Genomic DNA, 16,853 nt, shown 5'->3' on the forward strand with positions numbered 1-16,853 from the left:
TCAACCAGTAGAGTCTCTACACCTTCCATTACTATGTCATCTCTTTCTAATGATTTAATATGAATTTTATACACAGAGCCACACCACACCCTCTGCCTACTAATCTGTCTTTCGGATACACTGTATATCCTTGGACGTTAGTCTCCCAATTGCAGCTATCCTTTCGCCAAGTTTCAGAGATGGCTTCAACATCATATTTGCCAATCTGTAGCTGAATTTCAAGCTCGTCCATTTTATTCCTTATGCTGCGTGCATTCAAATATAACACTTTCAGTCCAGTATTTGTTGCTTTCTGTTTTAACTGCAAGACGCCTCTATTGCCCTGTAACTCACGCCACTGGCTGTGAATAAGCCTCATCTCCTGCCTGTCGTTTGTATAATCTCTGTTGCACGCTATCTTTGATTTATTTCTGTTTTCCCCTTCTTCAGCCCTGTCACTCAGGTTTCGATCCCCTGCCAAATGAGTTAAAACTCTCCCTATCAGCTCTATTAAACATGCCCGCTTGGGTATTGGACGCCTTTGAGTTCATATGTAATCCCCACCCCCCTTTTGTACAGGCCGTTTCTTGCCTAGAAGAGCCCCCAATGATCCAGGAATCTGAAGCCCTGCCGCCTACACCAGTCTCTCCGCCACACATTAATACGCCTGAACATGCTATTTTTGCACTCGCTAGCATGTGGCACAGACGACAATCCTGAGATTACTGCCCTGGACGTCCTGCTTTTCAGCTTTCTACCTAACTCACTGAATTCTCTCTTCACACTCCTCCCTTTTTCTACATTTGTCATTCGTATCAATGTGTACCAGGACTTCTGTCTGTCCACCCTCTGCCTTCAGAATACTCTGCACCCAATCTGAGACTCCCGGTACCCTGGCACCTGGGAGGCAATACACCATGCAGATACCTCCATCAGCCTGACAGAACCTGCTGTCTGTTCCCTTCATTATGGAACCCCCTATAACTACCGCATTCACCATCTTCCTCTGTCCCTTTTGTAACACGGAACGAGGCTCAGTGCCGCAGACCCGAACACCGTTGTCGTCCTCTGTAAAGTCATCCCCCCTCAACCGCTTCCAAAACGAGATAACAATTACAGAGGCGGATGGCCACAGGGATGCTCTCTACTATCTGAGCTCTGCCCTTCGCTTCCCTGACCGTCACCCACTTAACTTATTCCTGCTGCCTCGGGGTAACTAACTCTATCTATCTCCTGTTCCTTCTCCCTAATAAGCCGAAGCTCATCGAGCAACAGCACCAGATCCCTACCATATTCTGTCAGGAGCTGCATCTTGGCGCAAATGTGGCCATCTGGGAGACTGGAAGATTCCCGGGGTTCCTACATCTGACACCAGAGCAAAATACTAACCCTACCAACATGTTAAAAAAATATAAAGTAATACCTCAAAAATTTAAAGAAAAAGCAAAAACGAAGTCCACCTACCCACTTACCTCGCCTAAAACAGAATGAGCCAAAGCCTTTTGCTCCTACTCTCGCCGCTGGCCTACGCCTGACAATCGCCGCTCCGCTTAACCATTCTGGACTTTAGTTCGTCGAGCTCAGTTGCCGCCGCTCATGGACCAACGTCCGCCAAGCTCTCCTTTTAATTAACCGAGATATCAGTACCGTCTTTAAGCAGGATTTTGCTACCAGAGCACTGCAGAGAGGATAATGCGCATTCAATAAAAGGCCCGCAAGTACAGGTAGCGAGCCAAGTATCAAAGCCGGGAAAAGATACTGAATGAAGGATAGAATCTGTCACAAATTGGAAAAGCAAAGAGTGTAAAAGTGACCGTCACAGTGGATTTCTCATGGGGAACCCTCTCTCACAAATTTGATTCACTTGTTTTGAAGAGGCTGTGCAGAAAATTGCTAAGGGGAGGGCAGTAGACTACATCTTAATTAAATTTTGCGAGGTCCCGTATGACAGTCTAGTATAGAACGCTGGGTGACTCGGGAGCCGGAGTGAGCCAGCCACATGAACACAGGAACACAAAATCGGTTTCCTAGGGAATCAGACGGTGATAGTGGAGATTTGATACCAAGAGTAAAGGCCTGCAACTAGTGATCTATTGAACAGGTACGTCCTTGTTCTAGTATCGTGTGACATCTCTGAAATATTTAGTTAATAGTATCTTAGGCTGTTATAAATTTCAGGATGCAGCGGAATTAGTGACATACCAGACAGTGAAAGTTAACTACGACGAGGAACTAGGAAAGTGGGCTAAGCAATTGCAGATAGATTTTAACTCGAATATTCGCAAATATGAGTTCGTTGCTTTTTGGTTATTTAAGCTTGGGCAGAACTTGCACAACAGATTTCCGGCGTTGAAGTAGAACCCGGTGACTGAATGTTCCAGGCACTTTGATCCGTAGAATTGTCGACGGACGTGGACAGGCTGGTAAATACGTTGTTTGTCACCATTGAATCGACAGTTCGGAATCAGAATCAGTACAGTATCACAATCAGGTTTATTATCACCGGCATGTGTCGTGAAATCTGTTAACTTAACAGCAGCTGATCAATACATAATCTACAGAAAGGGAAATGAATAAATCTAATAGACTTTGTGTATATTAAATAGATTAAAAACGTGTAAAAATAGAAATAATATATATTTAAAAATTGGTAGTATTCACGAGTTCAATGTTCATTTAGGAATTGGATGGCAGAGGGGAAGAAGCTGTTCCTGAATCGCATAGTGTTTCGCATAGTGAATCAGGTTTCTGATACGCCTACCTGACGGTGACAGTGGAAAAATGGCTTGCCTTGGGTGCTGCGGATCCTTAATAATGGACGCTGCCTTTCTAAGACACTGCTCCTTGAAGATGTCCCGAGTACTATGTAGGCTTATACCCAAGATGAAGCCAACTAAATTTTATGACCCTCTGCAGCTTCTTTCGGTCCTGTGCAGTAGCCCCACAGCTTCCCCCATCATGCCAGACGCAGCCTGTCAGAATGCTGTCCACAGTACAGTTATAGAAAATTTTGAGTGTTTCTGTTGGCATACCACATCTCTTCAATCACTAATGAAGTATAGTCGCTGCCTTGCCTTCTTTACAGCTGCACCGATATATTGGGTGCCGGTTAGATCCTCAGAGAGCTTGACACCCGGAGACTTGAAACTGATCATTCTCTCCACTTCTGATCCCTCCATGAGGATTGCTGTGTATTCTTTCCTTTCCTTTTTTGCTGTGTGTCTTACCTTTTCTGAAGTCCAGAAGCATCTCTTTCGTCTTACCGACGTTGAGTGCAAGTTGTGGCAATCAGTACAGGATCTGGGACGTCATGTACAACTGCACAAATCGTTGGTGAAAGAGTGTATTGTGCATTCGTTGGTGAAAATATGCCGTGTATTTTGATTGCCAACTATAGAAGAGATGCGATGAAGCTTGAGATAGTGCAGAAAAGATTGACATGTACAACAGCGTGATTTTAACCGTAGGAAGAGACTGGGGCTATTCATCCCTAGTGCACAGGTGGTTGTGCGCTGACCATATATATGTAATGTCAGGAAGGGTGTAGGCAGGAGCATGATCACAGTCTTTTACCCAGAATCGGTTCACTGAAAATGAGAATACATCGATTCCAGGCGAGAGAGAAAATATTGAAATAAGTCTAGGGCAAGTTTTTCAACAAAAGAGGTTTGGTAAATGGAACAGAGTACCGGATGAATCTGTAGTGGATTCGATTACAGTGTCTGAAGTACATTTGGATTGTTACATGGATAGAAAATGTATATTGTGACAAAATCCAAAAGCAGCCAAATGCGACCAACTGGGGTTTTCAATGGTCCAATAGTTCTGTAGTTCCAATTTAATATCAGAGAATGCATACAACATACAACCTGAAATTATTGGACTTCGCAGGCATCATGAAGACAGAAGAGCACCCCAAACAATCAATGACAGCAGACACGTTAGTACCCCAAAGCCTTCCTCTCCCCTCGCACGAACAAGCAACAATCCTCGGTGCAAAAAGGAACAGTAGTTATAACGGGTTATATCTACATATAGATTGGGTGAACCAAATTGGTAAGGGTGCTGAGGAAAAGGATTTTTTGGAATGTATGCGGGACGGTTTTCTGAACCAACATGTCGAGGAACCAACTAGAGAGCAGGCCATTCTAGATGGGGTTTTGAGCAATGAGGAAGGGTTAGTTAGCAATCTTGTCGTGCGAGGCCCCTTAGGTAAGAGTGACCCTAATATGGTGGAATTCTTCATTAAGATGGAGGGTGACATAGTTAATTCAGAAACAAAGGTTCTGAACTTAAAGAAGGGTAACTTTGAAGTTATGAGACATGGATTAGCTAAGATAGACTGGCAAATGATACTTAAAGGGTTGACGGAGGGTATGCGATGGAAAGCATTTAAAGATCGCATGGATGAACTACAATAATTGTTCATCCCAATTTGGCAAAAGAATAAACCAGGGAAGGAAGTGCACTCGTGGATAGTATCAAGTCCAAAGAAGAAACATATAAATTAGCAAAAAAAAAAAGCGGCACACCTGAAGACTGGGAGAAATTCAGAGACCAGCAGAGGAGGGCAAAGGGCTTAATTATGAAAAGGAAAAATGATTATGAGAGAAAGCTGGCAGGGAACATAAAAACTGACAGTAAAAGCTTTTATAGATACATGAAAAGAAAAAGATTGATTATGACAAATGTTGCTCCTTTACAGTCAGAAACACGTTCTGTCTTCACTAAGGAGGACATAAATAATCTTCCAGAAATAGTAAGGGACCGGGGGTCCAATGAGATGGGGGAACTGAGATAAATACATGTTAATAGGGAAGTGGTGTTAGGTAAATTGAAGGGATTAAAGGAAGATAAATCCCCAGGGCCAGATGGTCTGCATCCCAGAGTGCTTAAGGAAGTAGTCCAAGGAATAGTGGATGCATTAGTGATAATTTTTCAAAACTCCTTAGATTCTGGATTAGTTCCTGAGGATTGGAGGGTGGCTAATGTAACCCCACTTTTTAAAAAAGTAGGGAGAGACAAACCGGGGAATTATAGACCGGTTAGTCTGACACCGGTGGTGGGGAAAATGCTAGAGTTGGTTATCAATGATGTGATAACAGCACATTTGGAAAAAGGTGAAATCATCGGACAAAGTCAGCATGGATTTGTGAAAGGAAAATCATACCTGACGAATCTTTTCGAATTTTTGGAAGATGTAACTAGTACAGTGGATAGGGGAAAGCAAGTGGATGTGGTATATTTAGATTTTCAAAAGCATTTGTCAAGGTCCCACACAGGAGATTAGGGTGCAAACTTAAAGCACACAGTATTGGGGGTATGGTATTGATGTGGATAGAGAATTGGTTGGCAGACAGGAAGCAGACAGGTTGGTTGGCAGACAGGGAGTGAACGGGACATTTTCAGAATGACAGGAAGTGACTGGTGGGGTCCCGCAAGGCTCAGTGCTGCGACCCCAGTTGTTTACAAAATATATTAATGATTTAGATGAGGGAATTAAATGCAGCATTTCCAGGTTTGCGGATGACACGAAGCTGGGCGGCGGTGTTAGCTGTGAGGAGGATGCTAAGAGGATGCAGGGTGACTTGGATAGGTTTGGTGAGTGGGCATGTTCATGGCAGATGCAATTTAATGTGGATAAATGTCAGGTTATGCACTTCGGTTGCAAGAACAGGAAAACAGATTATTATCTGAACGGAGGCCGATTAGGAAAAGGGGAGATGCAACGAGACCTGGGTGTCATTGTACACCAGTCATTGAAGTTGGGCATGCAGGTACAGCAGGCGGTGAAAAAGTCAAATGGTATGTTGGCATTCATAGCAAAAGTATTTGAGTACAGGAGCAGGGTGGATCTAATGCAGTTGTACAAGGCCTTGGTGAGACCACACCTAGAATATTGTGTGCAGTTTTGGTCCCCTAATCTGAGGAAAGACATTCTTGCCACAGAGGGAGTACAGAGAAGGTTCACCAGATTGATTCCTGGGATGGCAGGACTTTCATATGAAGAAAGACTGGATCGACTAGGTTTATACTCACTGGAATTTAGAAGATTGAGGGGGGATCTTATTGAAACGTATAAAATTCTAAAGGGATTGGACAGGCTAGATGCAGGAAGATTGTTTCCGATGTTGGGGAAGTCCAGAACGACGGGTCACAGTTTAAAGATAATGGGGAAGCCTTTTAGGACCGAGATGAGTGAAAACTTCATACAGAGAGTGGTGTATCTGGGGAATTCTCTGCCACAGGAAACAGTTGAAGCCGGTTCATTGGCTATCTTTAAGAGGAAGTTAGATATGGCCCTTGTGGCTAAAGGGATCGGGGGGGGGGGCGTATGGAGAGAAAGCAGGTACAGGGTTCTGAGTTGGATAATCAGCCATGATCTTACGGAATAGCGGTGCAGGCTCGAAGGTCCGAATGGCCGACTCCTGCACCTATTTTCTATGTTTCTATGTTACCCCTACCCCAGCAAGAAAACAACAGCAAAGACCCCAAGAGAGACCATGATCTGCAGTACAGAAAAAACTAATCGCCCAGCCAACCAATAGAACATGCCCCATCTCTCTCTCCCTAATAAAGGGACAGAGAGGTGTCACGCAGCGAAGGAGGGGAGCACCAAAAGCAAACAACTCGTTGAGTTATGGTGTTAATGACTGCTGCGTCGCTCTTCTCTTTTTCGAGTTCACTGACTCGATAATCGGCAGCAAACTTTCTCCCATCGACGAGAGAAACTCTGTGTCTGTGTGTGTGCGTGAGTGTGTGAGTGAGTGTGTGTGAGTGAGTGTGTGTGTATGTGTGTGTGTGTGTGTGTGTGTGTGTGTGTGTGCGTGTGTGTGTGCGTGTATGTGTGTGTGTGTGTGTGTGTTTGTGTGTGTGTGTGTGTGAGAGAGAGAGAGAGAGAGAGAGAGAGAGAGAGAGAGAGAGAGAGAGAGAGAGAGAGAGAGAGAGAAAATACCGTAAGTAAGTAAAGCGTGGAACCACACCAATGAAATGAATTTCGGTGCAAAAGTACCTGCCTGGAGTTCAGAACTGCAAGGTATATTCTCTGACTTGAAGGGAATGATGGGAATCGCATTCGAGGGTAAAACAAAGTACAGATGTCTTATGAGTTTAAAATACACTTTACAAATATTGGCCGAATTGTGTTTGTTTAAATTCTACAGATGCTTGTTAATTGAAATTTGAGCTGAAAATGTACTTATGTCTTTGAAAGTACTGATAACTAAGAAAAACATATTTTGCCTGTTGTATGCGGGAAGATTTAAATTTAGCAAAATAAAAAAAATAGCCATTTAAATCGATTTCGATTTGACAGTCCGAGTGAAACACCGGAAGTTATTGGACTAATTTCCTCAAGAAACGGATCGGACTATTGATGTAACCCCAAGAATTTTGTAATATTATCCATGTGCATGGTTTTATCACATAAAGCCTTCCCCCAGCCATTAGAATCGCTGACATGGTTTAAAGAGGAATTTATACAAACATCTTGCAAGGACAGCAAATTCCACAATATTTTCTGTTACAATGTAAAAGATTATCCGAGAATCAAGGGTGAGAAACAAAGATAAAGCCTTGGATTTATTACTTTTCATCGGGTTATCGTTCAGTATTCTGTGTTCTGTATTTCCCTCTGTCACCGGCTGCTGTTTCCTATTGTTCCTGCATTTTTGGGGACGTCCAGTGCGCGGAATGATTGATTGGTTGATTGATTGATTGATTGATCGGTTCATTTATTTATTTATTGATTGATTGAGATACAGAGTGGAGTAGGCACTTCCGTTATTTCGAGCCAATCTGCCGCACAGCAGGCCGCCGTGTTAACCTTCACCTAACGTTGTGATGACGCTTCTCATTTTTCTCTCCTGATTGCACACATCATAGAATCGAAACACGGACATTACAGAGTCGGCTAAGAAACATTTAGTTGAGAAGTAAAGTCTTAGAAGTCACTTGCTCAACTTACATCCATTGTATGTTACTTAAGTGTCGGGTTAAAAAGAGTGCAAGTCGATTTTTTGAGATGCATTCCAAATGTACCCACAAAAACTATCCATAATATCAACAGGCTCGTTAGCGCATTTCTGTTCTCTGCTATTTATGACTTCCTATTAAACAGTGGTAGAATTTTTTTGAAGATCTTTAGCTGAAAGAGGAAACTGAATCGTGGAGTATGGCTTGGAAGAAAGTTCTTGCGCTCGTCCCGACCATTTATGTAGCTGTTACTATACCTGCCTCTACCATGATACCACTTCCTCAGGCAGCTTGCTCTATAAATCTACCGTCTTCTATGTGAAAATCATACCATGCACAGTTTTCCCACTTAATTCAGAGCGCTATCCTCTAGCTTCACATCTCCGGGCTTGGGGAATGGACTGTGAGCATCTGCTACATTAATGTCCGTTAACGTACGTCTTTCAAATTTCATGAGGTCACTCCTCTGTCTCCTTGAATCTGCAGTGAACAATTCAAGACTGTCCAATCTCTCTATGCCAGTAACGCCTTCTATTCCAGAAAATATCCCAATGAATGTCTTTTGCAATCTTTCTAACTCCATCACGTACATTCTATCTTCTGTGATCAGAAGAGCGGTCAGCACTTCAAGTGTGGCCAAGCCAATGGCTACAGTTGCAACTTGATGTCCCAGCTCTCGTCAATACACTGCCAAGAGTGTACGTAGGCTTCTTAAAACTATTCTCTCTTACTTCTTCCCTTTCCCAGCTGGCTGGGGCCTTGTCGGAGACCGTGATCTGCAGCTGCATTCAAAATGGTTCTTCTCACCGCTGGAAGTTGTAGATCATTTATAATTTTTGTGGATTATATCCACAAACACATTATTTATTATTGGGTATTTCAGAATCATATTAACATAATTTCTCAATTATATTAATATTATACGAAAGACATTCCAGCAGTGTGGCAACAAAGTCAATGTGTGGGTGAGCATTTAAATTACTGTGCGGCCACACCGATGCAGCTTAGAGGAACAGTGTTGGCGAATGTACAGAGGGGAGGTCGATTTCCAAATAAACCGAGCCATGTCCACAACGTTCTGCATTTTTTGTGGTCTTGGGGATCCTCCTCTTATCAACATATTGGCTATTGCCATTGAGTAGAAGCTTACATGGAACTTCCAATCACGTTACCGTTGAATCTTGCTGTAAAAAATACTTCACGTTGTGTTCACAACAGACGAGTATTATTCACTCTGGTAAAACTTCTCCATATGTACATTTGCGTAAAGTATTCGTCCGGAGACGGATGTAATATTTACTTTGGGTTAAAAAAATGAAACATCTCATCATCATGCAGAAAAGTGTACCCTATCAATAAACGATGTTGCTTCAAATCAACCTCTGCATGTTGCATCCACAAAGAGCAATGCAGCAACAAACCATTTCTTAAAACAATGTTGACAAATCCTGAAAGTTTTAATAACATGACAATCATGGCCACGAGAGACACATTGCCCTATCATCTGCATTTGTGAATTCAGCTTTATTAATCTAGCATTAATATATATTGATATAGCTTTATTAATATGTCCTTTATTGATGTAAAGTTATCACTCCAGGAGTCTCTATTGAACAGGGCAGTTTCTCAGTCAAACACGTCGGAACATGCCTACCGAGGAACTAACTTTATTCTTTGTAATTATAATTAAATTACTCAGTGAGTTAACAATAAGCTTTGAAAGTGAAATCGATTCCTGCATCTATTTGCTTTCCCTGTGGGTTGGACCACAATTCAGTGAATGCTTACAAGATGCTAAGATCACTAAGATGCTAAGATTTGTCGTTTTCTTCTTATATTGCAGTCGAGTCACAGAGTCAGTCGGCCTCACAAACATCATCTATTTCAGATTCTGTATAATACTGTAAATTCGGTTTATTTGCTGCAGCCCAATGCTTGTGAACCTTGTTTTTGCAGAGAGTTCATTTAGAAAGAATTGCCAGCAGAGGGCTTGGCCATGCAGATTGGATGCCGGTCTGATTTCTTGTTCAGTATTCCTTTACCCCAGTTTCCTATTTAGCACTTCTGCCACGTAATTCATTTCAAATCTAAGTGCTTTCAGAAACTGCAAGATTACACTCATTGAGATATGGACTGCAAATACAGATTTTGCCAGAACAATAAAATTACATGTTGTCCTGCTTTCAATAAGATCAACGCGATGAAAGACGCACCATTAGCATTGCCCAAATATACATCCCTTACAGAGTTACAAAGCTGTGCCAGTGGCACATGAAAGCCTGAAATGGAAACTCAATGGATGTCCTGATTGGAAAGCACAACTGAAACAATGAAGGAAACAAAAGAAAAAGCTTTGCAAACAAAGTGAAGCCATACTCCGTTAATGAGGAATAAATATGATAAATATCAATCAGGTTCTGTGCTAATGATTTCAACAATTTCAACATAGTGACACAATAATTCAACAATTTTGTGTGAATTAATTCCTTCTATAGAATCCTGGTCCACTCTTGCATCAGCTCCTTTTTAACTTCCTTCCAATCCAATACTGCGGATCCCAAGCATTTCCTGCATTGCTAACAGCAATTCCTGTCTTTCTCTCAGTTTAGAAACATAGAAAACTTACAGCACAATACTGGCCCCTCAGCCCATAAAGTTGTTCCGAACATGTCCCTACCTTAGAAATTACTAGACTTACCCATTGCCCTCTATTTTTCTAAGCTCCATGTACCTATCCAGGAGTCTCTTAAAAAACCAAATCGTATCTGCCTCCACCAACATTGCCGGCAGCCCATTCTATGCACTCACCACTCTCTGCGTAAAAATCTTACTCCTGACATCTCCTCTGTACCTACTCCCCAGCACCTTAAAACTGTGTCCTCTTGTGGCAACCATTTCAGTCCTGGGAAAAAAGAACATCTAACTATCCACACGATCAATGCCTGTCGTCATCTTCTACATCTCTATCAGGTCACCTCTCATCCTCCATCGCTCCAAGGAGAAAAGACCGAGTTCACTCAGACTGTTTTCATAAGGCATGCTCCCCAATCCAGGCAACATCCTTGTAAACACGAGGAAATCTGCAGATGCTGGAAATTCTAGCAACAATACACACAAAATGCTGGTGGAACACAGCAGGCCAGGCATCATCTATAGGGAGAAGTGCTGTCGACGTTTCGAAACCCTTCATCAGGACATCCTTGTAAATCTCCTCTGCACCCTGTCTATGGTTTCCACATCCATCCTCCAAGTGAGGCGACCAGAACTGACCACAGTACTCCAAGTGGGTTCTGTCGAAGGTCCTATATAGTTGCAACATTACCTCTCGGCTCCTAAATTCAATTCCACGATTGATGAAGGCCAGTACACCATATGCCTTCTTAACTACATAGTCAACCTGCGCAGTTGCTTTGAGTGTCCTATAGACTCGGACCCCAGGATGCCTCTGATCCTCCACACTGCCAAGAGTCTTTGCCATATGGGGGGGTGGGGCAAAGGGAGTGGACCCAAAAACAAGACACAGACACTGAACTACCAGGAACAAGACTAGGCATGAGAAGGAAGCAAGGGAAGAGAGGAAGAAAGGACACTGGACAGGACAAAGGTCTCGGAGGAGACAAGGAATCCAGGCCTGGGCTAGGACTTGACAAGGATAGCGGAACCAGGACAAGGAACTGGGAACTAAGAGCCTGGGCTTGGACTCCAAGCTAGAGACTGGACAAGGACCCAGAATCTAGGTCTTAACTCGGGCGCGAATTCCAGAAGCAGGCGAGGACATGATGAGGTTACAGGGCAAGGACGAGAGACTACTGGACGGGACAAGGGAACCTCAGAACAGGATGAGAGAATCCCAGCGCTGGGCTAGGAAAGGTACTCATGTGCTGGGTGAGGTACATGGACACGATGAGGACACAGAGCCTTGGTCGAGGGAGAGACAGTGGGACTGGACGTGAGACTCCTGGACAAGGGAACCCCAGCACAGGACAAGGGACTCCCAGTACCGGGCTGGGCAAGGTACTCCTGTGCTGGGCGAGGCACATGGACATGACGAGGACACAGAGCCTACAGAGAGACAGGGATATGGAACAGCGAGCCGGGACCCCACCTTGGGTACAGGAAGTAGTGCCGGGACTCATAACACAGAACACCAAACATGACGAGAGAGTTTCTAATGCTAGGTAGCGGCAAAACAGTCGGAACTCCCTAGAGAAGGCGTGGACATGGACAGACAGTTCCAGACAGGGTGAGGCTCCAGAATCAGGCAAGGCGGGTTAATGCTCCAGACACAGGCAAGGCAGGTAAGGCTCCAGGCAGAGGCGAAGCGAGGCAAAGGGAAAGGATACAGACAAGGAGTTTGGAGAGGAACAATCCAGCAGCCAGGGGCTGAATCCTGAAGCTATTTATGAGGCCAGCCCAAACAAGAACCAGCTGCCTCAACAGAAACTGCGTAAAAACCAGAAAATCTGGAAGAAGGATCATGGACCGGACCGTGAACCAGAATGCGGATTTCACGTACTGGACCATGACAAATTGAGACTGATATGAGATGATACAGGGAGAAACTTCTTCTATAGTTTATAGCACAATATCCCTCAATGCACAAAGAATAACAGTTCAGCATAGAGTGGTAATAACATAGCTTAATCCCTACAGACATGCTAAACCAAATAAAACATAAAGTTGCACAAGAGTTAGGAAGAAACCAACCGAAAGACAACGACAATACTGCACAATAAATTAATGAAGTTGCAACCCACCGTAGCCCTGATGAAAATACAATTATTTTACTTTACAAACGGACAGTAACAGTGAAAATACAATTCCAGTGCCTCTGCAGAATGCTGATGTCAAAGCCGAGCTAACAGATAAAATTATCCTAATATTTAACACCACACTAACAGAATATATGAACATTCACCCAACAAAGGACACTGCATACAAAATACATCAACGCTTGCAAAAAATGTTTAATACACTCAACATTTGTAAATTTGCTGATGACAAAGGTTGGGGTTGTTGTGGATAGTGGGGAGGGCTGTCAGAGGTTACAACGGGATATTGATAGGATCCAAAACTGGGCTGGAGATGGAGTTCAACCCAGCGAAATTTGCAGTTGTTCATTTTGGTAGGTCAAATATGATGGCAGAATATTGAATTAATGGTAAGACTCTTGGTAGTCTGGAAGATCAGAGGAATCTTGGCTCCAAGTCCAAAGGACACTCAAAGCTAATATATAGGTTGACTCTGCGGTTAAGAAGGCATATGGTGCATTGGCCTTCATCAATCGTGGGATTGAGTTTAAAAGCGAAGAGGTAATGTTGCAGCTATATAGGACCCTGGTCAGAACCCCCTTGGAGTATTGTTCTCAATTATGGTGGCCTCACTACAGGAAGGATGTGGAAACCATAGCAAGGGTGCTAGTCTTCAAAGTAAGTTGACTCAAAAGTCCAATTTCTCAGGGAAGGGAGGAGGCAAACAGGCAGCGAAGCATTACTGTGCTCTGTCCAGTTCTCAATAAGCACTACAACGACAAGTATGGAGTTAAATACTATCACGATTAAATAATTAGCTGCCACGTTCAAATTCAGAAGTGCAATTGCTGTATCTATCTCACTGCAGCATCCGTGGTTGTGACAAGGCCCCCACTTTAGGTGCATCCCCTAAGCCGCCACAGACCTTTGTCATCTGGAAGTCTCAGATCAGCGGCTTGTCCATGATGTCCTTTGCTGAGATCCAAGTACGTTCTTCTCGGCCATACCCTTCCCAGTCCTCAAGGTAGCAAGGGTACGGAATTTCACTGCATCTTCTCTCACTGCTGCTCTGCCTTGGCGCAGGTCCAAGAGTCAGTGGGCAGCATCCTGACCCCGTACTGGAAGATCAGAAACCCACCTTAACTCTTCCATGAAATGTTGGAACGACTGGGCTGAGGGGTACCCTTGCTCCCGTAAAGCGTGGAGGTCCATCAAGAAGATTAACCATGTACGCCAATTTTTGCACATCATCACCAAAAAGACCAGGCTGGGCTTGAAATGCCAGGTTGCATTGGGCAATGAAATTACTGCAACCATCTGGATCACCAGAATATCTGCCTGCTGGTGGAATACTTGGTTCCTGTACAGTCATGGCAGTCGGTTCTGGTCGGGCACGGGAGCGAGAGTAGCAAGGATTGTCGGGGCAGCAGTAAAGGAGGACCTGTGAGCTGCTGGGAGTGGGACTGAGGCGGCCTGAAGCTGTTGAACTGAGCTGGCTAGAATGTTAATGGCTGTCAGCTGATGCGGGCTGTTCACAGTAAGTTCGTGGACTGCGGCCGTGAGTGTGGAAATCGAGTCCGATTGTCTATGGTGAGCTGTTGAACAGTTGCAGCTGGGGACGATACCTGTTCCTCCAGGTGAAACTGGGCTTGGTGGCACAAGGTTATCTGGCTCATTGCCTCCGTAACTTCACAGAGAATGGTTTCCATTGCCTGTAGCTTGTCCCCTATCTGGACAACGAATCTCACAGCCAAAGTCAGCTGCTGTCCCTCTGCTGGGTCCATCTTTGTGTGGTCAAGACAAGCTTTTACCAGGTTCGGATATGGCCCAAGTGCGGAGTGAGAGACAGTGAAGCAGGTCGATAGTTCACAAACTTTAATGCAAACAATGTTAAAGGGAAAATAAACAATAAACCCTAGGCCAAACAGGGCCGTTAACTAAAACCCTCAAATGAGAATTGAACCGTGTACAGCAGCTGAAAAGAAAATCTAAACATTAAATGAATACTGCTGGTCTTCAAAGTCAGTGGACTCAAAAGTCCAATTTCTCAGGGAAGGCCAGAGACAAACAGGCAGCAAAGCACTGACTTGCTCTGTCCAAGCACTGCGACGACAAGTATGGAGTTAAATACTATCACCTTTATATAGTAATTAGCTGACATGTGCATATTCACAAGTGCAATTGCCGTATCTATTCTGCTGCCGAATCTGATGTTGTGACAGTCAAGGACAAAAGGGCATGACTTCAGGATTGAAGGACATACTTTTAGAACTGAAGTGCAGAGAAATTACTTTAGTCAGATGGTGGTAAATCTGTTGACTTTATTGCCACGAGCGGCTGTGGAGGCCAGTCATAGGGTGTATTTAATTCAGAGATAGAGAGGTTCTTGATCCAGGGCGTCCAATCGTGAAAGCAACGGAGTGGGGATGACTGGAGGAATCAGATCAGACCATGATTGAATGGTGGAGCAGACTTGATTAGCCAAATGACCTACTTCTGTTCCTATATCATTTGGTCTTATGGTCATATGCCATATTTCCAAATTTGCTGATGATACAAAATTAGGTGGGAATATGGATTAGCAGGGGGATGTATAAAGAAGCTTCAGGTGACACTGACAAGTTGATTGAGTGAGCAAGAACAAATGTAAAAGCATCAAAATGTGAAGTTATCCATAATGGTGAGAGATTGTGTAATGTTGACATGATGAGAATTGAAGCAAAAGGTTCCAAACTAAAACCAAACAATATGATGGAATAAATCAGCAACTCATTGATTTGCAATACATAATATTTGCATCTGTACAGAAAATGAGACCCAAACTCAGATCCAAGTCCTGTTGACTCCTTCACTGACAGACAACCTGTAGTTCTTTTATCAGCCACACCAGTGACAGATCCACACTCAAGACAATTTAAATGCACATTAAGACTGCAGGAAGTGTGCATCATTGTCATCCTTTAGGGAGCATTATCTCAACATCACAGGTATGACAAACTCAACACCTTTGTTGTAGCAACACAGCTTTTTGTCCATTTGAGAAGAAAGTATTCAAAGCCCAAGAACCAGAACCTCACACTGAGCCAATGAACCACTGGCTCCATATACTTTGAAGAAATCGGCAATTTCTTCGGTTGCTTCAAAATCCTTCAAGTCCATTGGCAGAAAAGATGAACTAATGCAAGTATCCTTACCCACAGGTCCAGCAGCAACACTCTGATTATAACGAGCAAGCCCTGGTGGAGATAATCCTCTGTCTGCCTCCTTGTCTCTGAATCAAAGTCTCTATTCCTGCATTTTGAAAAGCCTAGAGATTTACTAGTGGACAAAGAAATCTTTACAGAATATATACATGTCTCCTTGGAAAAAGTATAACATTCCCACCATTACACAGAAAGGCCTGGCCCCTGATCACTAAGTGTTGAGAAGGTGTTTCCAGGACAGCTGTTAGCATCTTGAGTCATTACAAAGGAAACTTAGAAGGCCAAGTTCAAAGAACAGGTAGACTAGACAAAATGCCAAACTTCCTACCCTTTTCTTCATGTTCAAGAGAGCCAGCCAGCTCAGAGCTCAGAATAGTGAAGTGCAAGCTCTCAAACCTGAGGGATTGCCTCGCAGTTGATCGAGGAAGACAACTTGCTAAGAATCTTCAGGATTATGTGAAGGGTTGTTGAACCATTCCAGTGCCAGTCCACCACATCAAGTAGGTACCTCAGACGGAAGGAAACATTTACAGAGATACCAGAACTGAGCTCCACTGAAGTTCAAGGATCATAATTACCATTTTCATCTGCTTCAAGTAATTTATCTTGAGTTCCCTGCTGGTAAAAAGAGAAATATTACCATTGCCAGTGGTTATGACAAATAGTTGAAGGATATATATTCAAACATATTGTCATATATATTTTCAATTACAATGCATGTAAAAGGTATTCACCCCTTCCCTTGGAAGTTTTCACATTATATTGTTCTACAACATTAAATCACACTGGATTTAATTGAGCTTTTTTAACACTGATCAACAGGGAAAGACACTTTTTGTCAAAGAAATTGATCTATCAGGTAGACGCAGCATAGATTCAGCAAAGGCAGGTCTTGTTGGACAAACTACTGGAGTTCTTTGAGGATATAATAAGCGCTGTGGATAGA

At 43.4% G+C, this 16,853-nt stretch overlaps 1 protein-coding gene across 1 annotated transcript in view; it reads right to left on the reverse strand.

Moving 5' to 3' along the window:
* The window catches only part of LOC132407123 (uncharacterized), a 34,347-nt gene extending 19,859 nt beyond the window's left edge, over window positions 1-14,488 (reverse strand). Inside the window, exon 1 of the mRNA XM_059993418.1 lies at window positions 14,330-14,488. Coding sequence (XP_059849401.1) covers window positions 14,330-14,488 — 159 coding nt within the window. The remainder of the gene's footprint in view (window positions 1-14,329) is intronic.
* Between the last annotated feature and the right edge of the window lie 2,365 nt (window positions 14,489-16,853).

The sequence above is a fragment of the Hypanus sabinus genome, chromosome 17 (assembly GCF_030144855.1).
Source record: "Hypanus sabinus isolate sHypSab1 chromosome 17, sHypSab1.hap1, whole genome shotgun sequence".
NCBI lineage: Eukaryota > Metazoa > Chordata > Chondrichthyes > Myliobatiformes > Dasyatidae > Hypanus > Hypanus sabinus.